The sequence below is a fragment of the Rhinopithecus roxellana genome, chromosome 12 (genome assembly GCF_007565055.1).
Source record: "Rhinopithecus roxellana isolate Shanxi Qingling chromosome 12, ASM756505v1, whole genome shotgun sequence".
Taxonomy (NCBI): domain Eukaryota; kingdom Metazoa; phylum Chordata; class Mammalia; order Primates; family Cercopithecidae; genus Rhinopithecus; species Rhinopithecus roxellana.
The window spans coordinates 11,990,298-12,015,894 of record NC_044560.1 but is presented as its reverse complement, the minus strand read 5'-3'; the positions used below and the strand labels follow the sequence as shown (position 1 = coordinate 12,015,894).

The window sequence follows — 25,597 nt, the reverse complement described above, 5'->3', positions numbered from 1 at the left end:
CTCACTCCTCCTGCAAGGAGGTGGGTTCTACTTCATTACCCCATTTTATGGATGAGCACATTGAGGTCCAAAAGAAGCCAAGAAATCCAACCAAAGCCATACCGATAGTAAGTGGGGAAGCTGGAATTTGAACTCTTGCAGCCTGACTCACAAGGACATCTACTGGATAGGTTTAGACCACGCAGGTAAGGTTTTTGATTTTTCCCCAAAGAGTAGGAGGCAGCCATGAAGGGCAAAGGATGAACGTGATCTTTCGTGTGTAAACAATGATGCATAATTCCTCCCTATGGGGATACTGTGGGGAATATCTTGGTTTGTGGATGGAAAGCCCCTGGTGGACAAGGGCCTGGAGGAAGAGATACACGCAAGTAAATTACCCTTTAAAGGAGGCTCAGGCTGGGCCAGAGATCTTACACATGGGCATCTACTGCCATCCTGGGGCCACTGTGCTGTATGACATGCTGTGGGTTCCCGTCTAGTTAAATTCAGGAGGGGCAGGGCTGGTCTCTGCAGTGAAAAATGGCTGCCTTCAGAACTGGGCTAGGAGCAAGGGAGGAGTTCTCAGGGAGGGGGTGGTGTCCTGGGGGCGAGGGCTGCAGAACCCAGGAGTGCTAGGTCTGGGGACATAAACCTGAATAAGACACAGTCCTTGCCCGTAGACTGATTAATATTAGGTAGTGTTAGTGAGACCTTGTCTCAAAAAACAAAACAAAACAAACCCAAGTCATAGTAGGAAGCTGAACTTTATGGGGCCCTTACTAGGTGCCAGGCTCTCTCTGGGCTGCCAGCTTCATGAGCACCTTCCATTTAACCCTCACAGCAACCGAGGAGTCTTGTCAGTGTCTAGGAACGAAAGGACTCCTGGGTCCAATCCCAGCCCTGCTACTTCCTGGAGACTTCCCTTTCCAGAGCATCAGTTTCCTTGGATGTGAAATGGAGACAGAATAGAAGCTGCCTCCTGGGATTGTGGAGACCAGAGGACATAGCACAGGGGGCTCTAAGGACCGTATGTGGTACATTGTCCACAGGCAGTCTGTGTCCAAGAGGTGGGCTGCCAGCTCTGAGCCGAGAGAAGATTAACGAAGCAGCCAAGTGCAATGAAAAAGACCAGAGTCCAGGTCAATTGTTGTCAGTAAACTTGTTATGTGACCTTGGTAAGTCATTTTCCCTCTTGAGCCTCTTTTGCCAGCCACACAATGTGGAGTTTGGACAAAATCACTCAGATTTTTGGCTGTGGGGGCTACAGAAGAAGATCTAGAAGGTTTGCCACCATCCATCCCCGACCCTGAGCATCAGTAGAAGGAGATAGTAATTCAAGGCTCTGTTGAAATAATGAGGTGGAGACTGGTGTGATCTGTGAGTTGCAGAGGAGCCTCGCTCCTCAAAGTGTGGTCCTTACACCAGCCTCAGCATCACGTAGGAGCTTGTTAGAAACGTAGGCTCTCGGATCCCACCCTGGCCCCCTGGCTCAGAACCTACCATGTAACACAATCGCCAGGATGCTCCTACACACAAGTAAGTGGGACACACACTGATCTGGGGCACTGATTCTCAACCTTGGCCACACAGTGGAATCACCAAGGAGCCTCCAAAGGTTGCGGCATCCAAGCTGCGCCTCGGGGATCTCTGCAGTGGGACCCAGACACCAGTGGTTTTTAAGAGCTCCCCAAGTAATCCCAATGTGCAACTTCATCTAATGTTGAGAAGGAATATATGTTTTATCTTTTGTATCAACTAAAATCAATAGAAAATCTTCTAGATTGTTCACAGAGAGAGATCTGATACCTGCCACAGAGGCCAGGTAGAAGTTTGACATGAAAGTCAGGTCATGGCTGGGAGTGGTGGCTCACACCTATGTCGACCAAAAGAATCAAAACTCTGTAAAATACTTGAAGAGAAATATTAGCTAAATGTGAGTGACCAATGGCCCGTGACACAGCCCTCAGGAGGTCCTGAGATTGTGTGCCCAAGGTGGTTGGGGTACAGCTTTTTTTTTTTATTTAAACAGTCTTGCTCTGTTGCCCAGGCTGGAGAGCAGTGGCATGATCTCAGCTCACTGCAACCTCTGCCTCTCGGGTTCAAGTGATTCTCCTGCCTCAGCCTCCCAAGTAGCTGGGATTACAGGCGCACACTACCATGCCCAGGTAATGTTTTGTATTTTTAGTAGAGATGGGGTTTTGCCATGTTGCCCAGGCTGATCTTGAACTCCTGACCTCAGGCAGTCTGCCCGCCTCTGCCTCCCAAAGTGCTAGGATTACAGGCGTGAGCCACCGCGCCTGGCTGGTTTTATACATTGTAGGGAGGCATGAGACATCAATCAAATACATTTAAGATGTACATTGGTTTGGTTTAGAAAAGTGGGACAGCTCGATGTGGGGGCTTCCAGGCTATAGGTAAACTTAAAAATGTTCTAGTTGACAATTGGTTGAGTTTGAGGAACTGAGATTGATAGAAAGGAAATGTTTGGGTTAAAAGATTGGGGAGACCAAAGTTTTATTGTGCAGAGGAAGCTTATAGCTAGCAGGCTTCAGAGAGAATAGGTTATACAATGTTTTCTTATGGGACTTAAAAGGGTTCCTGAGTGTTGATTATCTCCTGGGTCTGGAAATGGAAAAGGAAGAGGATTCTCTACAGAATGCAGATTTTTCCCACAAGAGACAAACTTTGCAGGGCAATTTCGAGATACAACAAGGAAACATATTTGGGGTTAAATTATTTTGATTTCTTTCTTTATTTGTTATGTGATGTTATGCTGGAGAAGTATGATGAGGCACGTCTGACCCTTACTTCCCATCAAGGCTTAAACCAGTCTTTTGATCTTTCAGGTTACGTTAAGAGTGCCCTGGCTGAGAAGGAAGTTCATTCACAGATGGTTGGGGGCCTTAGAATTTTATTTTCGGTTTACACCTATAATCCCAGCACTTTGGGAGGCAGAGATGGGAGGATCGCTTGAGGCCAAGAGTTTAAGACTAGCTTGGGCAAAAAAGGGAGACCCCCATCTGTACCAAAAGCAATTAAAAAATAATAATTAGCTGGGCATAGTGTTGCCTGCCTGTAGTCTCAGATACTCAGGAGGCTGAGGCAGGAGGATTACTTGAGCTCAGGAGTTGGAGGCTGCAGTGAGTTTTGATTGCACCACTGCACTCTAGCCTAGGTGACAGAGCATGACTTCTTTTTTTTTTTTTTTTTTTTTTTTTTTTTTTTTTTTTTTTTTTTGACAGTCTCACTCTGTCATCCAGGATGGAACGCACTGACATAATCTCATCTCGGCTCACTGCAGCCTTCACCTCCCAGGTTCAAGCAATACTTCAGCTTCAACCTCCAGAGTAGCTGGGACTACAGGGCAACGCCATCACACTTGGCTATTTTTAAATTTTTTGTAGAGACGAGATCTCACTATATTGCCCAGGCTGGTGTCAAATGCCTAGGTTCAGGCCATCCTCCTGCCTTGGCCTCCCAAAGTGCTGGGATTACAGGCATGAGCCACCATACCCAGCTGACCTTGTCTTAAAAAAAAAAAAAAAATGCCAAGTCCATAATAAGAAGCCAAACTTTATGGAGCACTTACTGGGTGCCAGGTTCTGGGCTGCCTGCTTCATGAGCACATTCCATTTAACCTGCACACTAACCAAGGTGGTATTATTGTCCCCACTTTATAGATGTGAGGCAAAGAGGTTATGATCCCTGGTCACACAGGCTCACACTGGCAGTGACAGACTAATATTTGAACCCAGGTTACCTGAATGTTTCACAACTAGGCTGACCCCAGTGGTCTTCAAACTGGTTCCTTGGAGCTCTGGGTTCCTCAGAGGTGCCTGAGGAGCTTGTGTGGGGTCAGACCAAGCCTGGAAATCTCTCTCCTTTCCCTTCCCAGCTGGAAGTGACCCTGGTGGCCTCCTGACATCCCTTGTCCACACTGGGTTTGGCAGAGACTCATTTTGGAGAGAGCGTTCCTTTCTTCACCAGCCTGGAGCACTCAGGTCACACGGTGTTACCCAATGTTCCCTGACAGCTCTCCCCTGCTTCCTCGCTGCTCGGGGACCCCAGAAGCTAATCCCCATGGCAGCAGGCACTCTGAGGGATTAGCGCTGGGGAAATTAGGCGCCACATCTGCCGGCCCCTGGAGAGCTTGGTAAAGCCTGTGCCTCAGAGCTTGGGAAGCCATTCCTGTCCTCTGGAACACAAGGGACTCCCAGAGGCACTGGTCGGCCAAGCTGGGGCCTGAACTGCCCTGTTCTTGCTGGTACCTTCTGAAGAGGGTAAGTGGTAGCCAAGAGCCTGAGGGCCTAACCAAGATTGTTCTGAGCAGGCTTAGGGGGGTGGCGGGCGGTGGGGGGAAGAGGAGCTGGAATTCAATGCAGGGGCATGCAGGGTGACCAACGGTCCCATTTACCTGGGACTGAGGGGTTTCTGGGAATGCAGGACTTTTGGTGCTAAAATCAGGATAGTCCTGGACAAACGGGGATGCTGGGTCACCTGGCAGGAGTTTCTGAGCCTGCTGTTTCTCTCACCTGGGAGCGGGGGCATGTGAAGGGGAGGGTTACTTTGGTCCCCTGCATCCTTGGCTACCCTCCTTGTTTTCTAGCTTTTCTCTGTTCCCCTCCTCTTTTTGCCAGCCCCTCAGGACCTCTTTTTGCCTTCACTCCTCTGACTCAGTTTCCTGCTTACAGGATCTCCTGTGGTGTAGAGCCGAATCCTCAAAGAGCCAGAATCTTCCATGCCTTGGAGAGAATGAAGACCGAGGTGAGGCACAGCCCCAAGAAGCCATCACCATGTGTCAGCTTCTGACACATGTCTGACCATGCCACCGTCCTGCTGGCTTCAAATATTGGGCTAAATCCCCCCACATGACCATCATCATCATCATCATCATCATCATCATCATCTCTAGAGCTTGCACCTGCAGGCCAGGAACTGTTTCAAATGTTTTAAGAACAGTTTCAAATGTTTTAAGAACAGTTTCAAATGTTTTACATAAACTCACCGAATTCTCAAAACAAACCAGAAACTAACTCCTCTTCCTTTTGTACATCCCCAGAGGCCTCTGTCTGGAGTGACCCAAGCTCATTCCCAACTACCTATTCAATGACTCTCTCCTCCTCCTCCCTCCCCCTAGGCTGAGCTCATCTGTATATGTGAGCCCTGAAGCCCTTTATTACACCTCTAGCTACCAATTGGTGACCAGCTCTCTATGGGCTTTGCATGCACTATCTTATTTATTCTCAACTAAACCCTGTAAGATGTAGGAAGAATTGTTATCTGCATTATGCAGATGAGAAAACTGAGACTCAAAAGGGTGAGGTCATTTGTCCAGAACGAGTGGTAGAGCCAGAGTCAAGCCCTGCTTCCCTGGCCCCAGGCCCGTGTGTCTGATTATGCCACCGACCTGCTGGCTCTGTGGGGGCAGATGTGGCCCAGCACACAGCAAGCCCTCGGGGATTGTTTTCTGAATGAATGACTGGACAAAGAGTAGTCGTCCCAGAGTGAGCTGTGAGCATGAGGAAGGAGGTGAGAGTGACTGGGGCACAGAACACCTGAGAAGGAGCAGGGGTTGGGGGGTGGCAGAGCCGTGTTATAGCTGGGGTTTGAGAAAGCTTGGTTCTTCCTGGGCCCTCCCCTGCTGCCAGCAATTTTCCAGCTGGGAAGAGAAAGGAGAGAGATTTCTAGTGTCTACTGCAAGTCAAACTGTGAGCAGCTGGCAAGCAGCTTAGAGATTAAATACTGACCCACCTTTGGGTCTGTTGGAATAAATCCTGAGATTGGAGACAGACTTGAGATGAGGCTGGGCCCCAGAGGAGGGCTACAAATTGGGGATGCAGAGATCCCAGCTGCGTTTTGAGGAGGAGCGGAGTGGTGCATCTTACAGAGCTTGAATCTCAGCTCTGCCATTCACTGCCCGTGAACTCAGCAAGTCAATTAATGTCTCTGAATTTTATTCTTCACCTAAAAATAAGCTAAGGATCTGCTGGTCACACCTTAGGTGCCAGTTAGGGGATAGCAGGCTGCCTTCCCACCAAGGGGTCCTCACTGCCCCTGCAGCTCTGTGTTCATGCTAGGAGGGGAGTATCTTCCATGTGATCCTGCAGCAATATCTGAGAGCCTTCCATTCACTCCTTTGTATCTGGGGTTACTCTTCCAACAGGTGGAGAATCCCAGTGCTTTTGGGATCTTTAAAGGCTTTATTTTGTAAAAATTGAGGTATCATCTACATGAAATAAAATCTGTGCAGTTCTATGAGGTGTGTGTGTTTTTTTTGTTTGTTTGTTTTTGAGACAGGGTCTTCCTCTGTTGCCCAGGCTGGAGTGCAGTGGCATGATCATAGCTCACTACGGCCTCTAACTCCTGGGCTCAAGCAATCCTCACACTTCAGCCTTCCAAGTAGCTGGGACTATAGGTGCATGCCAGCATGCCTGGCAATTTTTTTCTATTTTTTTGTACAGTCAGAGTCTTGCTATGTTGCCCAGTCTGGTCTTGAACTCCTGGCCTCGAGTGATCCTCCTGCCTCGGCCTCCGAGAGTTCTATGAGTTTCAGTAAATGTATACAATACCATAACCACTACCACAATAAACATGTAGCACAGTTCCATGACCTCCCCAAAGTCCCTTCTGCTCTTTTGTAGTCTACCCCATCCCTACCCCCAGGCAACCACTGAGTTGTTTTCGTTCCTATCATTTTGCCTTTTCCAGAATGTTCTATAAGTTGTATTCTATAGTCTGTAGCCATTTAGTCTGGCTTATTTCACTTAGCATCTTGCCTTTGAGGTTCATCCACATTATTGCATGTATTAGTAGCTAATTCCTTTATATTGCTGAGTAGTATTCCCTTGTGTAGATGTCTATTTACTATAGTTGGTCTGTTTACTCACCAATTGAGGAGCATTTGGGTTGTTTCCAGTCTTTGGATATTAGGACCAAAGATGATTTCAGTGAGAACCCCAGATTCTACAGCTGAAAGACACTTTTGAAATCACACAAGATTTCCAGATATAAAAGTAAACTCTTTACAAGTAGCCCAACCCTCTTCAACACCTGGAGAAGTAGAGGCTCAGAGAGGGGAAGAGACTTGTCCAGAGTTACAACTGACTCATGAGGTGGAGCTAAGATTTGAACCCAAGTCTTTCAACTTGCAGGACCATGTAAAGTTCAAAAGAATTTCCTGAGAACCTGCTAGTGCCCGGTGGGGTACCGGGTGTCCGAGGCATAAGAGCCAGGACGGAATTCTCTGCTGGTGCTGCAGAGAATCCTTACCTCATAGGGACCTAGACAAAGAAGCCAGTAGTAGCCAGTTACCATGAGCAGCTCTGTCTGGGGGAGAATGAGAAGGCTTCACAGATACCTAGGGGTGTTAAGGGAAGAACACAGTTTGTCTGATGGAAAAGGATAAAAGGAAACCACAGCCCCAGGGAATGGCAGGTGCAAAAGTACAGAGAGGGGCAATGATGTGGGAGGTAGGTAGGGGCATAAAGACACAGGGGCCAGGGGAGGGGCAGGGAATGGGCTGGTGGAGCTTGTCGGAGTCGGATCATAGAAAGTCTCTCTTGCCAGATTGTTTCCTGTGGAACAGAGCCTGGCACACTGTGCTCAACATGTGAGCGATCTTTGTTGTGGAAGAGAGTGCAGGGTTGGACAGGGAGGGATGGAACATAAACTCAGCGAGACTCTCCTGGAACAGAGCCCAGAAGGCAGATGTCTGTATGTACAGACTGTTGATATATTTCAGAGTTGGCATACGAGTCAGTGGGGGACAGGTTGGTGTATTTAATAAATAGTGCCGGACTACTGATTATCCATATGGAAAAATAAAATTGGATCGCTACTTTATTCTATAACCAAAAATTCTTTTGTGTGTGAAAGTACAAAAACCTCTATTTCTGACCTCCATGAAAAGAAAGATTTCTTAAGCACACACATGCACTATATACACAACACAAACCAAAAAAACAATACTGGTAAATTTGGCAACAACCAAAACCAAAACCAAAAGCCCTCCTATTCAAAAATACTGTAATAGCTGGCCAGGCACAGTGATTCATGCCTGTAATCCCAGCACTTTGGGAAGTCAAGGTGGGAGGATTGCTTGAGCCCAAGAGTCTGAGACCAGCCTGAGCAACATAGTGAGACCCTGTCTCTATAAAAAATGCAAAAACTGATCACATCACTGCACTCCAGCCTGGGTGACAGAGTGAGACTGTCTCAAAACAATCCCAAAATACTGCAATAGCTAATAGGGCTTACGATGTGTCAGAGAATGTTATTTTCATATATTAACTCATGTAATCCTTACAAATGTATGAGTTAGGCACTATTATCATCCCCATTTTACAGGTGAGGAAACAGAAGTGCAGAGAAGTTAACTGATTTTCTTAAGGTCACACAATGGTAAATGACTGAGCTAAGATTGCGAATCAGGCAATCTGGCCATGGATTCACCACTACACTATTCTACCTCTCCACAAAAGTTATCAACACAGAGTGAAAATCAAGCCACAAACAAGAGTGTATGAAGAACTCTAATAAGTAAAGAAAAGAGAATAGAAAAAGACCAGGCAAAGGAGAACAGTTCAGCCGAAGAAAATCAAACCCAAATACGTACAATAAACACATGAACAGGTATTCAACGTTATTAGCCACCAAGAAGATGCAGATTAAAAATATTAATAGCAATGAGAATCAAAGGTGGGACGAGTAAAAATTGGAATGACAGCTTTAGAGAGGAACAGAACAGTATGTGGCTAAGTTGAAGATGGCTGTACCTTGCCACCCAGAAATTTCACTTGTAGCACAGGATTCCCAACTGGACTGTAAAATAGTCACGTTTTTAAGGTAGTCTGGCCCCAGGCTCTAACTACTACACTACTCGGTATGTTTATACAACAGCACACTCCACAGAAGTCAAAATGAATAACCCAGAACTGTAGTTAGCTAATTGAATAAAAAGCAAGTTGCAGGCCGGGCACGGTGGCTCAAGCCTGTAATCTCAGCACTTTGGGAGGCCGAGACGGGCGGATCACGAGGTCAGGAGATCGAGACCATCCTGGCTAACACGGTGAAACCTCGTCTCTACTAAAAATACAAAAAATTAGCCGGGCGAGGTGGCGGGCGCCTGTGGTCCCAGCTAGTCAGGAGGCTGAGGCGGGAGAATGGCGAGAACACGGGAGGCGGAGGTTGCAGTGAGCTGAGATCCGGCCACTGCACTCCAGCCTGGGCGACAGAGCAAGACTCCGTCTCAAAAAAAAAAAAAAAAAAAGCAAGTTGCAGGAGGATTATACAGTATGAAATCATTTATATATGTTCAAAAATGTGCAAAACAATACTACATGCTGTTTATGGAAACATAAAGAAATAGTAAAAGAATAAACATGTGCATAATTATGATAAACACCAAGATCAGCATGGGTGTTACATTTGGGGAGAGTGGGAAGGGACTGAGATCCATGAAAGGTACACAGGGCTTCAACTCCACCTAGAACGTTTTATTTTCATCCAGTCATTCATTTAACAAATATGTATTAGGGTCTGCTATGTTCCAGGAACTGTTTTGGGTACTGGGAATACCTCAGTAAACAAAACAAACAACAATCCTTATGGGATGGGGAAACTGAACAAAGTAAATAAGTAATGACATAGTATATTTGAAAAATGTAAATATATGAGAAAACTATGATAAAATGTTAAGATTCAACAAAGTTGAGTGTTAAGTGCCCAAGAATTCATTACATTATAATGAATTCTCTCGCGCGCTCTCTCTCTCTCTCTCTCTATATATATATGGCACCATTATATATATGTATACATGTGTGTATATATATATGTGTGTATATATATGTATGTGTGTGTGTGTGTATCTATATACACATGGAGAAAGAGCAAGAGACAGAGACAGAGAGAGCAAGGAACAGGGTCTTGCTCTGTCGTCCAGGCTGGCATGTAGTGGTGCAATCATAGCTCACTGTAGCCTCGACCTCCCAGGCTCAAGCAATACTCCCACCTCAGACTCCTGGGTAGCTGGGACCATAGGCATGTACCACCACACTCAGCTAATTTTTATTTTTATATTTATTTATTTTGAGACAGGGTCTCCCTCTGTCACTAGGCTGGAGTGCAATGGTGTGATCTTGGCTCACAGCAACCTCCACTTCCCAGCTTCAAGTGATTCTCCCACCTCAGCCTCTTGAATAGCTGGTATTACAGGCATATGCCACTATGCCTGGCTAATTTTTCTGTTTTTTGTAGAGGCAGGGTTTTGCCATGTTGCCCAGGCTGGTCTCGAACTCCTGGGCTCAAGTGATCCACCCGTCCTGGCCTCTCAAAGTACTAGGATTACAGGTGTGAGCCACTTCACCCAGCCAATGTTTAATTTTTCTGTAGAGAAAGGGTCTTACTATGTTGCCCGGGCTGGTCTCACACTCCTGGGCTCAAGTGATCCTCCCATCTTGCCCTCCCAAAGTGCTAGGATAATAGGAGTGAGCCGCTGGGCCCAGTGTATATTTTTCAGTAACGTTGAAATATTTTCTAATTGTAACAGGCCAGGAGGGCTTGATGACTGACTAGAGGTAGGGATTGAAGGACATAGAGGGGCCCAGGCAGACCCTGAAGCATGACTAAGTGGAGGCAGGTGCCACAAACTGATGTTGAAAATACGAGAGAAGGAGGAGGGGGTGAAACAAGTGAGTTTTCTGCTCCGGATGTTGAGTTCCAGATGCTTGAGGACTTCCAGGTGGAAATGCTCTGCAGGCAGTTGAAATGGGAGTCTGAAGTAGAGGGGAGAGAGCTGGGCAGGAGAGAATCGGAAACCATTAGCATGTGACTGATGTCCTTGTGCATGAGATCACCTGGGGATTGAGTCTTTCAGGGAATTTGTCCACATTTAAACTGTCAAATGGATTGGCATAAAGTTGTTCATAATATTTCTCTGTAGGAGCTGTAGTGATGCCTCCTTTCATTTCTGATTTGGTAATTCACCACCGAAGGATTGTGTGTGTACTGAGGATAGAGGAGGCAAGGGGGACAAATACCACGTTTGTAGGACAGAAGTGGAAGAGGTGCTTTTGAGAAAGGGAGGTAGGCAAGGAGGAGTTAATGAAATATTTGGTTAACACCCATCTCCTCCTAAAACTGCAAACCTCCAAAAGGCAAGGAAGAGTTCCTTTCTGTTCATCAGTATATCCTCAATATCTGGCTCAGTGCCTAGCACATAGGAGGCATTCAATAATAGCTAACACATATGTAGTGTTATCATGTGCCAGCTAGTCTTCTAATTTATTAACTCATTTAATCCTTGCAACTGAATACAAGTAGGTACTATTATTTTCAAGGAATTGTATTGAGATATAATTCATATGACATAAAATTCACCATTGTTAAGTGTACAATTCAGTGGTTATAGCATATTTTCAAGATTGTGCCATCAGCACCACAATCAATTTTAGAACATTTTCATCACCCCCCAAAAAACTCAAAGGCATTAGCAGTGACTCTTCATTCCTTGCTACCCCCCCATCCCTGGCAACCAGTAATGTACTTTCTGTCTCTATAGGTTGTCTATCTAGACATTTTATATAAGTAGAAGAATGAAATATGTGACATACTTGTAAGTTTTCTGAGGCCCCCCCAGCCATGTTGAACTGTGAGTCAATTAAACCTCTTTCCTTTATAAATATAAAGGCTAATAAAGGGTATGCCTTTATTAGCAGCCTGAGAACAGACTAATACAGGAGAGTTGAGGAAATCTTCCTGGAGGAGGTGGCATTTCAGCTGGTCTTATGGTATTTCACTAAGTCCATAGAGGAACGAGGTACAGCAAGCAGAGGGGTGGGTGCTTTTGCAGGGCAGAACTATTGAAAGAGTCACACTGGGAAGGGCATTGGTTTCACAACTGTGAAATTTATCCAAAGCTGTGGGCTCTTGTGAAGTCTGGCTAACCTGAGGCCTAGGAGGGGCCAGGGTTAGGGTCCCTCTCTTCCCTCTCACTGACCCCCAAGGGGACTGTACCCTATGTCCTTGCTCTCCCAGGTTGGCTGGCAGTCCAACTTGCTGAAAGTGAAGAAGAAGTGGCTCCTCCCGGCCATCTGTAGCTTCTTCTGCCTGCTCTCAGTGGTCATGACTGGCTGCTTCCTGTGGCAGTATCACCTCCCCAAGCTGAAGACTGGTGAGTGCAGAGACAGCCTAGAGTTCCTCCCCATAGCCCCCCTGGGTCCTCCTGGGCTTCGAGCTGCCACCCTGATTCTAGGGTGCAGGGGAGGACTATAAGATTTAGACTCAGAAACTCTGGCCTCCATTCTGAGTCCAGCTGTTACTAGCTGTGCATCTTTGGGACAGTCTTGTGTCCTCTCTGTGCCTTGATGCTCTCGTGTATAAAATGAGGATCCTGATGCCACTGGGGTTCTTCAAGACACCCAGTTTGGGGGTAAAATTCAAGGACACGAAAGAAAGAGCAAACAGTGTTTCCCTTCCTCTGCCTTTGGCCACCATGATGGAATCTCCGGGCTCTAGCCCCCTTTCAAGACCTTCCTGCAGATGTATCTAAGACCTCAATAGGAACAACTCACAGGTGTTCAGGGGCAACAGCTGCCAAGCCTTGGAGCCTCTCCTTCCTGGGTGAGTCAAGGCTCAATAAAGGAGCCACCACTGCTAGTGATGCCTACCAGGCCCTCTGTTTCCCAATTAAAGTGGGAGGAGCACCACTGTCGACACCAGCCCCTACTTGGGTCTCAGGCTGAGCAAAGCCTAGGCTGTAGCTGGGACCACCCTATTCTGTGAAACCCATGTCATGGGGTTGTTGAGAAATCCTCCCTAAGGTTTGTAATTTTCCTGTTTGGGACTGTGTTGGTTATCTATTGCTAAGTAACAAATCACCCCAAAGCCTACTGGCTTCAGACAAAGCAAGTGATTATTTCCCATAATTCTGTGGGATGGCTGGTAGCTCTGCTGCTGGTCTAGCCTGGGCTCTTTCCGGTGCAGCGGGCAAGTCAGCTTAGGCGGCGGGGTGGTGGGTGGAGGAGGGACCTCTCCCTCAGCGTGGATTCTCGCTCTCAAGGCCGCTATCCCAGATCTGTCCACAAGGTGGCAGTGTTCGCAGGGCGTAAGCCCCGTAAGGTCTAGCCTAGGCAGGTTGCAATTTGTTGGGCCTCATTCTTTTGGCCAGCCACAAAGCCAGCCAGCTTCGAAGGTGGAAGAAGCTGACAGAATTTATGGTCATATGGCTGAGCACTACCTGTAATCTCAGCACTTTGGGAGGCGGAGGCGGGTGGATCATCTGAGGTCAGGAGTTCAAGCCCAGCCTGACCAATATCATGAAACCCTGGCTTTACTAAAAATACAAAATGAACCGGGCATGGTGGTGCACGCCTGTAGTCCCAGCTACTTGGGAGGCTGAGGCAGGAGAATCGCTTGAACCCGGGAGGCAAAAGTTGCAGTGAGCTGACATTGCACCACTGCACTTCAGCATGGGCAACAGGGTGAGACTCTGTCTCAAAAAAAAAAAAAAAAAAAAAAGAATTTATGGTCATATGAAACCTACCACAGGGACCTTGTCTCAGTTTTGGATGGAGTCTCAGGGTGCAGTGGAAGACGAGGAGGATGTATTAATAGTCCTGGAGGGTGCTCATCCTCCTTCACACTCCATCCAGACTTAGAGGAAAAGGCTTGGGTGCTGCTGTGATGATATCACAGCCTGAATCCTGTCCTGCCAGCACCTCACCTTCTCCTCTGAGGTGCCGAGGAAGTCACACACCCGGACAAAGGCAGAACTGACTCAGGCCCCCAAAGCCCCAATTCTTAGCTCTGGCGAGAGAATAAGTTGTCGCTGTGGTTTAGGCCTGGGTCCTAAGCGGGCTCGAAGTCCATCCAAACACATAATCAGGATGAAGGCAAATCAGACAGACAGACAGACATGGCTGAGCCTGCCCCACGCAGCCAGAATGGTCTAAGTCCACTGACCACAGGGAGATGGGAAGTTTGTTAAGCAAGAGAGAGGGGAGTACAGTGTCCACAAACCAGGAGCTGTGGCCTGCAGGGCTGTGCCTCCTCCCCAAGGACACATGCTGCTCCATAGGCCTCTCAGGAGCTATGGCTGGTCTCTGTACCCTAATATCCCCTGGCTTGGCTCGGCTGGGGAGGGCTGTCCTCGAGGCACTGCTCTGGCCCTTGCTGCCACTTTCCCCCTAGATTCCTATCCTGATGTCTGTCCCCTCCTCACCATGTGATGTTCCCTCCAGGTTCCCTGGGACCAGTGGAGACCTCTGCCCCTGTGAGGATGTGTCCCCGGCACCCTGAGCCTGTGCCCCTGGCCCACCCACTCCCCGTGTTGAAGGAGGCCCTGGAAAAGGTCAGTGATGACCCAGGAGGGAACTGGGCATGGGGGCTGGGCCTGGGTGATGAAGTGGAGGGCAGTCCTTCTGAGCTGGCAGTGGCATTCATTCATTCATCCATCCATCCATCCACCCATCCATCCATCCATCCATCCATCCATCCATCCATCCATCCAACATGTATTTCTTGAGCATCTGCTCTGTGCTAGGCACTATAGATATGGTAGGAAGAAGACACTGACCTGCTCTCAAGAAATTACTAATCTGGAAGTGAGAGAAACAGTGAAGCTACCAAACGTTTATAACTCTGGGGCAAGAGTGAGGGTAAGAAAAGTTTAGAGGACTTTGGAGGCACAAAGGAACGGGCCTTAGAGTTAGGGAGGGCTTCTGGAGGAAGTGGTGTCTAGGCTGAGATGTGAACAAGTAGCAGATGCCCAGATGACATGTGCGTGGTGAGGGAGCCTGGGGATGGAGAGGTGTGCTCCAGACAGATGGAACAGCACGTGCAAGGGCCTGGAGGCTGCAGAAAGTACATGACACATACAGAGAACTGAGAGGCCATAGGTGGGAGGTAGGGAAGCTGAGATGGGAGAGGATGACAGAGCCCATATTGCAGAGGCCACAGCGATACTATTAAACACTCCATGCCCTCCAGCACAACATTTGCCATTGCAGGATGGCCAAACCCTAGAGGGAGGTGTCAGTCAGCTCTAGTCTGTGCCAGTCAGACCCCAGCCACTTGGGTCACCCACCTTGGAAGACATGGAGACAAGTGAAACATGATCAGAAGTATATGAGCCGCAGCATGGTGGGGGAGACTCGAAACTGTCATCCGAGGAACAGTTAAAGGGAAAGGGCTGTTGAGTCCCGAGAAGAGAAAGCGTGGGCCAATGCAGAGACAAAATCACTGCTTGCAAATACCTGAAAGGTTTTTGTGAAGGAGAGAGAACAGAAGGGTGCTATGTGGCTTTCAGGAGTTATAGCAAATTTTCAAAAAAGCAACAATAATAACCATGCTGCCTTCTGTTGAGCACCTGGTATGTGCGATTGCCACGTAACCACTTACATGCATTCCTCATGAATCCCTATCTATAGAGGAGGAGACAGAGGCTCAGAAAGGCAAAGTTAGAGCCGGGCGCGGTGGCTTACGCCTGTAACCCCAGCACTTTGGGAGGCCGAGATGGGTGGATCATGAGGTCAGGAGTTCAAGATCAGCCTGACCAACATGGTGAAAGTCTGTCTCTACTAAAAATATAAAAAAATCAGCTGGGGCCGGGCGCGGTGGCTCAAGCCTGTAATCCCAGCACTTTGGGAGGCCGAGACGGGCGGATCACAAGGTCAGGAGATCGAGACCATCCCGGCTAACACGGTGAAACCCCGTCTCTACTAAAAAAAATACAAAAAAACTAGCTGGGCGAGATGGCGGGCGCCTGTAGTCCCAGCTACTCAGGAGGCTGAGGCAGGAGAATGGCGTAAACCCGGGAGGCGGAGCTTGCAGTGAGCTGAGATCCGGCCACTGCATTCCAGCCTGGGCGACAGAGCGAGACTCCGTCTCAAAAAAAAAAAAAAAAAAAAAAAAAAATCAGCTGGGCATGGTGGCACATGCCTGTAATCCCAGTTACTCAGGAGGCTGAGGCAGGAGAACTCTTGAACCCAGGAGGTGGAGGTTGCAGTGAGCTGAGATTGTGTCACTTTACTCCAGCCAGGGTGACAGAGCGAGACTCTGTCTCAAAACAAAAAACAAAAAACAAAAAAACAAAAAAAAAAAACAAAAAAAAAGAAGGGCAGAGTTAGTGCAGGGATGGAAAGTGGAGGTGGACTGAGCTCAGCCAAGGATATGTAAAATCACTTGGCAAGGTGGTCTGGAGGTTAATTAAGACGTAGGGGCCAGCTGCAGTGGCTCACGCCTATAATCCCAGCACTTTGGGAGGCCTAGGTGGATGGATCACCTGAGGTCAGGAGTTCGAGACCAGCATGACCAACATGGTGAAACCCCGTCTCTCCTAAAAATACAAAAATTAGCCGCACGTGGTGGCGCATGCCTGTAAATCCTAGCTACTCAGGAGGCTGAGGCAGGAGAATCACTTGAACCTGGGAGGCGGAGGCTGCAGTGAGCAGAGATGATGCCACTGCACTCCAGCCTGGGCGACAGAGCGAGACTCTGGTCTCAAAAAACAAAAAACCAAAAACCAAAACAACAAAAAAAGAAGTGGGGCTGGACTTAGCACAGGGTTCCAATCTTGATTCCATCAGCCAGTAGCCACTTGGGCAAGTCACCTCCTAACTCACATTTCTCATCTGTAAAATGGGCAGAAATTAGCATTGACTCATGAGGATGAAAGGAGACAATGTATGAAAATCACTTTATGCCATGCCTGGCACATTCTAATTGTCCAATAAATGTCAGCTGTTATCATCATCATTGCACTTCAACATTGAAAGTTATGAGGTATTTTCAATCAATGTTCAGGCTAGGTGAGGCGGCTCACACCTGTAATCACAGCACATTGGGAAGCCGGGGTGGGAGGACTGCTTGAGGTTGGGAGTTGGAGACCAGCCTGGTCTACAGAGTGAGATGCCATCTCTACAAAAAAATTAAAAAATGAACTGGGTGTGGTAGCATGTGCCTGTATTCCTAGCTACTCCACAGATTGAGGTGGGAGGATCACTTGAGCCCTGGAGGTCGAGGCTGCAGTGAGCTGTGCTTGAGCCATTGCACTCCAGCCTGCGTGACAGGGTGAGACTTCATCTAAAAATAAAATTAAATAAATAAATAAATAAATAAATAAATAAATAAATAAATGACCAAACAGATGTGCAAAGAGGGCCTAGGGGCCCTGTATTAATAGTGAATTCCCCAACACTAGGGCTTCAGGCTAGACCTATTGGAGGTTTTCTAGGGCATCAGACATGGGTTTGACTAAAGCAGTAGTTCTTTTTTTTGAGACGGAGTTTCGCTCTTATTGCCCAGGCTGGAGTGCAGCGGCGAGATCTTGGCTCACTGCAACCTCCGCCTCCTGGGTTCAAGCGATTCTCCTGCCTCAGACTCCCAAGTAGCTAGGATTACAGGTGCCTGCCACCATGCCCAGCTAATTTTTTGTATTTTTAGTAGAGACAGGTTTTCATCATGTTGGCCTGGCTAGTCTTGAACTCCTGACCTCAGGTGATCCGCGTGCCTTGGCTTCCCAAAGTGCCGGGATTACAGGCATGGGCCACCATGCCCGGCCTTAAAGCAGTTGTTTTAATCCCCTCTCCTTTTGAATTTTGTTAAGAAACTGTTTCTTTGAGAAAACATGTTATGAAGAAGCCCAACCGTGGGGACCCCAGCCCATGGGTCATGATTTGGAGGCTCCCTGGGGTGCTGCATGCAGGGTGTGGCTGTGGAAGAGGGTGGCTGTGCAGGATGATTACCGAGGGTGAGGGCAGGGGGGCCTGTCACTGCACCTGTTCTTCTCCCTCAAGGTGGACCACATCCTGCGCCAGGCAATGTCTGCCCCAGGCGTGGCTGCCATGTCTGCAGTTGTCATCCACAATGACACTGTGCTCTGGACAGGGAACTTCGGGAAGAAGAATGGCTCAGACCCGGCTTCTGGGGCCCCCAATGAGTATACCATGTACAGGTCAGCTGGGCGATCTCTAGGGTCCTGTGGAGGGGTAAGGGATGGGAGGGCAAGGGGGACCTAGGAGATAAGGATACTGAAGAGAAACATGGCTGGGGTCTAATCTGCCAGGGCCTATTATGAAGTCTTGACAATTTTATAGAAGAGGAGACTGAAGTCCAGAGAGGACCAGTGAGTGCCCAATGTTACATCACAGGGGTAAAAGGTCGGGAAGGAATCCCTTCTGGAAAGAACCTTAGCCTTAAACCTCCCAAATTAGAAAAGGCTACCTTGTGCCCATCCCCCCAACCCTGACCATGTGCCACAAAGGAACCATAACCAGTTCCTGAGTCCTTGCCGCAGGTCCCTTCAAGTGGCAGCAGTGGCCCAGATGGAAACAGCTGGAGACATTCAGTTGCATACATGGAGTCTCCCCTCCTGCGTGTTGCCTGCAGGATCCTCAAAGCTCACGATGCAGAGTGAACACATTTGTTCCTGGGGACACTGTGGGTTTTACAGGAGTCCGGAGGGAATTGCACTTAAACTGCACCTGCTCTGTGCCAGGCATGGGGCCAATAGCTATATGTGCTATCATGTATTGAGCACTTACCACCTCCCAGGTATGTAGACAGGCACTTTGCACGCACAACCTCGTTCCATCCTTTTATTAATACAACCGGTGAAGCAGGCAATGAAACTGAATCTTAGATGGGTCTAGAAACTTGCCCAAGGCCACATGACCAGTGAGAGGCAGAGGCACCATCCAAACCCAGGTCTGTCCTTGAATGGGAAATGGCTGGAAAAGAGCCTGGCACAGGGTATCCATCCCACCTCAGCCCCTCGGCTTCTGGTTACGTTCTCAAGCATCCCAAAGGCAGCTCCACAGAGGCTGGTTAATTTCTGTTGGAAATGTTGACTTAAGCAGGGATGCAGTGCTTTTCTAGAACACTAAAAAGTTGCAGGCTGGGGGCAGGAGGTGGGTTGTGGGACCAACAGGATGCCCTTTGACCCCTTGTGTTCCCCACATTATCTAGGATCTCCAGCATCTCCAAGATCTTTCCCGTTCTCATGCTGTACCGTCTGTGGGAGGAGGGCATTGTGACCTCCCTAGACGACCCTCTGGAGCGGTACGCCAGCACCTTCACCATTAATAACCCGCTGGGTCTGGCATCAGCCCCCGAACAGCAGGGCCTGATGGACAGGCTGGAGCAGGTGGGCCCCGCTCCAAGGCCTTCGCCTGTCACTCTTCGAAGGATGGCCAGCCAGCTCTCAGGTGAGTCTCAGAGCTGACTCAGGCTGACCCAAACCATTTCAGGTGGGGAAGCTGAGGAGCAGGTTCTCATCCAGCCAGGCTGGGCTCACTCTTGGCTCTGCTTTCTGAACTGGCCCTACGTCCCACTCACGGGATGTGGGTGGTGGGCCAAGGAAAGAAACATCTCTAGAGGTAAAAGCTGAACTGAAGCCTGGACATTTAGACCAAGTGGAAACATCAAGATGAGTTGGCAGGTCTTACCCATCAATGCAGGTCAAAATCAAGTTGAGAAGGCAAGAGCACGTCAACGAGTCAATATGAGGACAGGCTCAGAGGCTCATGCCTGTCATCCCAGTGCTTTGGGAAGCCGAGGTGGGAGGAGCCCAGGAGTTCTAAACCAGTTTGGGCAACATAGTAAGACCATATCTCTAAAAATTTTAAAAAACAGCCCAGGCATGATGGGCACACACCTGTAGTCTTAGCTATTTGGGAAGCTGAGGTGGGAGGATCACTTGAGCCCAGGAGTTGAAGGCTGCACTGAGCTATGACTGATGACATAGTAAGATCCGGTCTCTAAAAACAAAAGCCTATATTTGTAAACAATTCTACAAGGAAGACCTAATTTCCCTTAATATATAAAAGTCACCTACAAATTACTGCAAAGACCAACAGCCCAACAGAAAAATGGGTAAAGGAGAGGAACAGAATTGACAGCTCACAGAAAATACTCTTAAGACTATTAAGGGCTGGGAGTAGGGGGTGGGGGGGAGGGATAGCATTAGGAGATATACCTAATGTAAATGACAAGTTAATGGGTGCAGCACACCAACATGGCACATGTATACATATGTAACAAACCTGCACGTTGTGAACACGTACCCTAGAACTTGAAGTATAAAAAAAAAAAAAAAAAAAGAATATTAAGGGCTGGGTGTAGTGGCTCACGCCTTTAATCCCAGCACTTTGGGAGGCCGAGGCAGGCGGACCACCTGAGCTCAGGAGTTTGAGACCAGCCTGGCCAACATGGTGAAACCCTGTTTCTACTAAAAATACAAAAAATTAGCTAGGCATGGTGGCTTGCGCCTATAATCCCAGCTACTCTAGAGGCTGAGGCAGAAGAATCGCTTGAACCTGGAAGGTGGAGGTTGCAGTTAGCTGAGATGGCACCATTGCACTCCAGCCTGGGTGACTAGAAAGAAACTCTGTCTCAAAAAAAAAAAATTAAGACATGTTAAAAGATGCTCAACTTCATTCGTAACAACATAAATATAAATTAAAACTATAATGAGATATGTTTTCCTTCATTAGACTGGCAAAGATGAACATGATGGGTGCCCTGAGTTAGTGAGGTCTTGGTAAAACAGGCCTTCTTACCCATCAATGCTGGGAATTTAAATTGGTGCAGCCATATGGAGGGCAACTGGTAATATCACAATTTAAAACGTATGTCCCCCTTGACTCAGCAATTTCATTTCTAGGAAATTCTCTTATAGATGTACTCACCCATGTCTTGCATGGAGGATGTATAATACACAGTTGATCACTACAGCACTGTTTGTAATAGCAGAAGACTGAAACAACCTAAATGTCCATCAATATGGGAGTGGCTAAATGAACTATGACACAGCTGTACAATCAAACACTGTATAGCCCTAAGAAAAGGATAATCATGTTCTGCGTGTACTGAGATGGAATAAGAGAGAATACTAAGTAGGAAAAAAGCGTGTAACAGTATATTTTATATGCTACCATATAAATAATTAAAATAATATATACATATATAATGGATATGTGTATATGAATGTATGTGTAATGTACCTATTATATAACACATGTATATGTATTAGGTTATATATATAATAATATTATATATAATATTTAGTATATATATTAGCTTATATATGCATCAAATATCTCTGGAAGGGAGCTAAAGAGATTGAAACATTAGGTTGCCTCCAGGGAGGGGAAATGGGTAACTAGGGGAAAGGGTAAGAGGAAAATTTTTCATTGTATGCTCTTTGATTTCCTTTGAATCTTGAATCATGTAAATTAATTACTTATTAAAATAAATTATTTTATAATCATAAAGCTGTGATAAAAAGTCAAGATGAAGTCAACAAGGTTGGGGGCAGGAGCAGGCTGGCACTGGAAGATGAAGCCAGGGCACAGGAATTGGGCAGGGCAAGATCAGGAACAAAGCAAGGTGGATGTGGAGGGATTGCTCTGAAAGCTTCTGAAGGACCCTCTGTTGGCCTTTAGAGGGAGGGGTGCTGTGTTTCGCTGTGATTGACACAGCCAAGCAGGAGAAGGCAGGTACCATCTGCCCCACCCCAAATGCCTTTGATTGGTCATATCTGCAGTCATAAACCCATCAACCCCAAAAAGTAGGAATCCCTCAAGTGCCCACGGCGTCCTCTTTTTACAAAGTGTGTTCAGGCCTGAGTCTTAGTCAATGGATGTGGTAGGTGTCACTCCCACACACAGAACTAGGTCTCCTTCCTCCTCCTCCTCTTTCTCCTTCTCCTTCTTCTTCTTTTGGCAGGGTCTCACTCTGTGTCCCATGCTGGAGTGCAGTGGCATGAATATGGCCCATTGCAACCTGGCCTCCTGGGCTCAAGCAGTCCTCCTGCCTCAGCCTCCCAAGAAGCTAGGACACGTGCTACCAAGTCCAGCTAATTATTTATTTTTTGTAGAGATGGGGTCTTGCTATGGTGCCCAGGCTTGTCTCAATCTCCAGGCCTCAGGTGATCCTCCCGCCTCAGCCTCTGAAGTGTTGGGATTACGGGCGTGAGCCACCCCACCTGGACCAACTCTTTTTTTTGTTTGTTTTTTTGAGATGGAGTCTTGCTCTGTCGCCCAGGCTGGAGTGCATTGGCATGATCTCGGCTCACTGCAACCTCCACCTCCCTGATTCAAGCAGTTCCCCTGCCTCAGCCTCCTGAGTAGCTGGGATTACAGGTGCCCACCACCACATCCAGTTACTTTTTTGGTATTTTTAGTAGGGACGGTGTTTCACCATGTTGGCCAGACTGATCTGCAACTCCTGACCTCAGGCAATCTGCCCACCTTTGCCTCCCAAAGTGCTGGGATTACAGACATGAGTCACTGCGCCCAGCCCCAAACTTTCTATAGTCGATGATAGCAATTATTTTTTGAGCAGTTAGTATGTGCCAGGCACCATATTAAACATTTTATCTAATCTAATCTAATCAGCCCTTGGATACAAGGATTATTTCCCTTATATTACAGATGAAGGACTGAGGCTCAGAGAGGCCCAGTGACCTACCCAGTGACACACAGGCAGGAGGAGAAGGCAGGACTGGAGTCCACGCTAAGCTGATTTTCTTTTTTAAAAAACCCATTTGTTGTTGTTATCTCTCAACTCACAGAAGGTGGGGAGGGAGTGCACCCAGGGGCCCACCATCCCACCCTCAGCCAGGCCCGGTAAGTCTGACCACTGCTCCTCCATAGGGCTGCCCAGAAGGTTGCGCTCCACTTCGCTGCTGTGGAAGGGCAGCACCCAGGAGGCCCTGAACCTGCTCAAGGATGATGTGCTGGTGGTGGACCCGGGAACCAGGTAAGGAGGATAATTTGATGCCCAGCCTCACGTTAGGAGCCTCCTGCGGAGACACAGCTGCCTGGGAAAGAGCCCACATCACCTCATCCTAGGTAGTCAGAGCCAGGACAGACCTGCTCCCCAGCTGGAAAGGCCAAGGCCTAGAGAGGGGAGGCCAGCAAGGCAGGCGAGAGCTGGGCCCAGAATCCTGTTCTGTTCGAATGGAATGATTTTTCCATTCACCTTATTGAGCACCTACTTTGCCCAGAAGGTGCTTAACACTGAGTTTGCTCCTCGTGGAGTTTGCACTCTTGTGAGGGAGACACTGAGCAAACAAGCAAGGTGAATACAGATTTTGCCAGGTTGGAAATAAATGGGTTACTGACCAGATGAGGAGTGGGTAGCTAGGTGGCCACTGAACAGAGAAGCCCCACTCTGGGAGCAGTGGGGCTGTGGAGCTGGAAAGAGGACAGCTGGCACTCCCCAGCTTCAGGGGCCCCCTTCTGAGCCTCCGGTCAGTGACCCTTTTCCAAATTTGTCCCTCTGCTTCTCCAAATGCTGAACCTCAGGACCCACTTCTCTTAAGGAAGAAAGGATCCAGATGATGCAGAGAGGAGATGCTTGGACATCTTCAGGCTGGAGTCCTCCTCTCAGCTCTGTGAATAACTTACTGCAGTGTGACCTTGGGTGATGCACTTTATCTCTGTGAAACTCATCTAACTAATCTTCCTCATCTGCAAAAATAAGGAAGTTGGCCTAGAGTTCAGGAATGCCTAGTAGAATTTGTGAATTTTCACCCATCCTTGCACCTTTCTGAGGCACTATTTTAGAGATTCTGAAACTGTATTTGCTCTGGGAAAGAAAAGAGGTCTCTTGCTGGTTACTGGTGTCTTCCGCAGCCTGGAAGAAGGGAGGGGCCTCATACATGGTCACTATCATTTTTGTTTCCCCAGAGCAGTGTAAGCCTTTAATTTTCCATTAGATAAGGTAAATCATACTAAAGTGTGAAGGACCAATAAGATTTGTGTGACAGCTTTCCCAGGTGCACCGCTGAGCCCAGCCCTCTTCCAACCTGCTGTATGACCCCGGGCAATTTCCTGCCTCTCTCTGGGCCTTGGTCTTCCCAGAGGTAGAAGAGAGAGTTAGAGTCAATGCTCCAAAGTCTTTTACAGGTCTGACCACCTGGAATGCAGGGGAGCAGGTTCCTTCCCAGCCCACACCCCAGTCCCATGAAACTGGTGGCATTTCAGACAGTGTGGGCAGGTGAGGAGGGGCCCCATCCCAGTTGACACTGCTTTCCTTCCAGGTGCCATTACAGCACGCTGGCCTTCTCGCTCCTGGCCCACGTCCTGGCAGCTCACACCGCCCAGGGCGACTACCAGCGCTGGGTCTCGGAGAACGTGCTGGAGCCGCTGGGGATGGCAGACACCGGCTTCGACCTCACGCCCGCCGTGCGCGCGCGCCTGGCCGCGGGCTTCTACGGCAGCGGGCGGCCAGCTCCACTCTATGACCTGGGCTGGTACCGGCCGTCGGGCCAGATGTACTCCACCGCCGCCGACCTGGCCAAGCTGGCCGTGGCGCTCCTGGGCAGCGGGCCCCGGCGGCTCCTGCGGCCCGACGCGGCCAAGACGCTGCTGGCGCCGCTGCTGGCCTGCCCAGGCGCCTACTTCGCCAACGAGACGGGCACGCCCTGGGAGTTCCACGCGCAGCGGGGCTACCGGGTGGTGCGCAAGGACGGCGACCTGGACGGCTACGCCGCCACCTTCTCGCTGGTGCCGCCGCTGCGCCTGGGCCTGGTGCTGCTGCTGGCAGGGCCGCGGCCTCCCGGGCCTGACCTGGTGACGCGGGCCTACGATGAGCTCCTGCCCGCCCTGGAGCGCGCCCTCCGGGAGGCCGAGCCCGGCCCGGCCCCGCCGCCCAGCGCGCACCCCTTCGCCGGCTACTTCACCTTCGCTAACCTGACCTTCTACGAGGTGCGCGCCGGGCCGGCGGGCGAGCTGCGCCTGCGCCAGTTCGGGCCACGCGTGGAGGCGCTGGTGCCCCCAGCGTTCCGCACCCTGGCGCTGCGCCACCTGCACGGCCGCGTCTTCCAGCTGCACGTGGCCCGCGAGTTCCCCTGCACACTGCCGCTCGGCGACGCATGGCTCTCGCTCGAGGCCCAGCACGGGCAGCTGGTCAACTTCTACCCCTTGGATCACCACGGGCTGTCACCCGGCTTTGACGTGCCCGGCCTCAACACGTACAGAGTGCTGCGGCTGCAGCGCAAGCCGGTGTTCAAGACCCAGTGACCCCGGGCTCAGCCTGGAACCCGCTGCCCCTGGCCTCCCAGCTTTCTAGAGTGAGGTTTGGAAGGGGAGGCTGTGGGGATGCCTGTTGGAGAACCCGGGTAGTTGGCAAAGTGGACTAGGGTGGTGCTACTCAAAGTTTGGTCCGTGGACCACAGCTGGAAATTCAAATTTTTCCACATCTATGAGGGAGGAAGGATTAAGTACAGGCATTAAGAGTAAACATTTAGAAACTTTAACAGGCAACCAAAAATTTAAGCATTGAAACAGTACTTTTGTGCCTGTTGAATCTAAAACAAAATATGGGCTTGTATTTTGTCTTTTAAAAATCAACCTAAGCAACCGGAGGCCGTGGCTCACACCTGTAATCCCAGCACTTTGCGAGGCCTTGGTGGGCGGATCACTTGAGGTCAGGAGTTCGAGACCAGCTGGGCCAACATGGTGAAACTCCGTCTCTACTAAAAATACAAAAATTAGCCAGGCATGGTGGAGGGCACCTGTAATCCCATCTATGCGGGAGGCTGAGACAGGAGAAACACTTGAACCCGGGAGGCGGAGGTTGCAGTGAGCCGAGATTGTACCATTGCACTCCATCC

At 48.9% G+C, this 25,597-nt stretch overlaps 1 protein-coding gene across 1 annotated transcript; it reads left to right on the top strand.

Annotated features, from left to right (window-relative positions):
- Positions 1-4,163: 4,163 nt before the first annotated feature.
- Positions 4,164-25,004, top strand: LACTBL1 (lactamase beta like 1). Its single transcript, XM_010364361.2, has 8 exons — positions 4,164-4,259; positions 4,617-4,743; positions 12,013-12,148; positions 14,217-14,326; positions 17,772-17,929; positions 18,943-19,181; positions 22,632-22,737; positions 24,023-25,004. The coding sequence occupies exons 2-8, from the start codon at positions 4,732-4,734 to the stop codon at positions 25,002-25,004; spliced, it is 1,743 nt and encodes a 580-aa protein (XP_010362663.1). The 5' UTR covers positions 4,164-4,259; positions 4,617-4,731.
- The last annotated feature ends 593 nt before the right edge of the window (positions 25,005-25,597 follow it).

Coding starts and splice junctions, on each gene's coding strand:
- LACTBL1 (XM_010364361.2), top strand. Junction 12,149..14,216: donor CCTCCCCAAGCTGAAGACTG/GTGAGTGCAGAG, acceptor TGTTCCCTCCAG/GTTCCCTGGGACCAGTGGAG. Junction 17,930..18,942: donor AATGAGTATACCATGTACAG/GTCAGCTGGGCG, acceptor CACATTATCTAG/GATCTCCAGCATCTCCAAGA.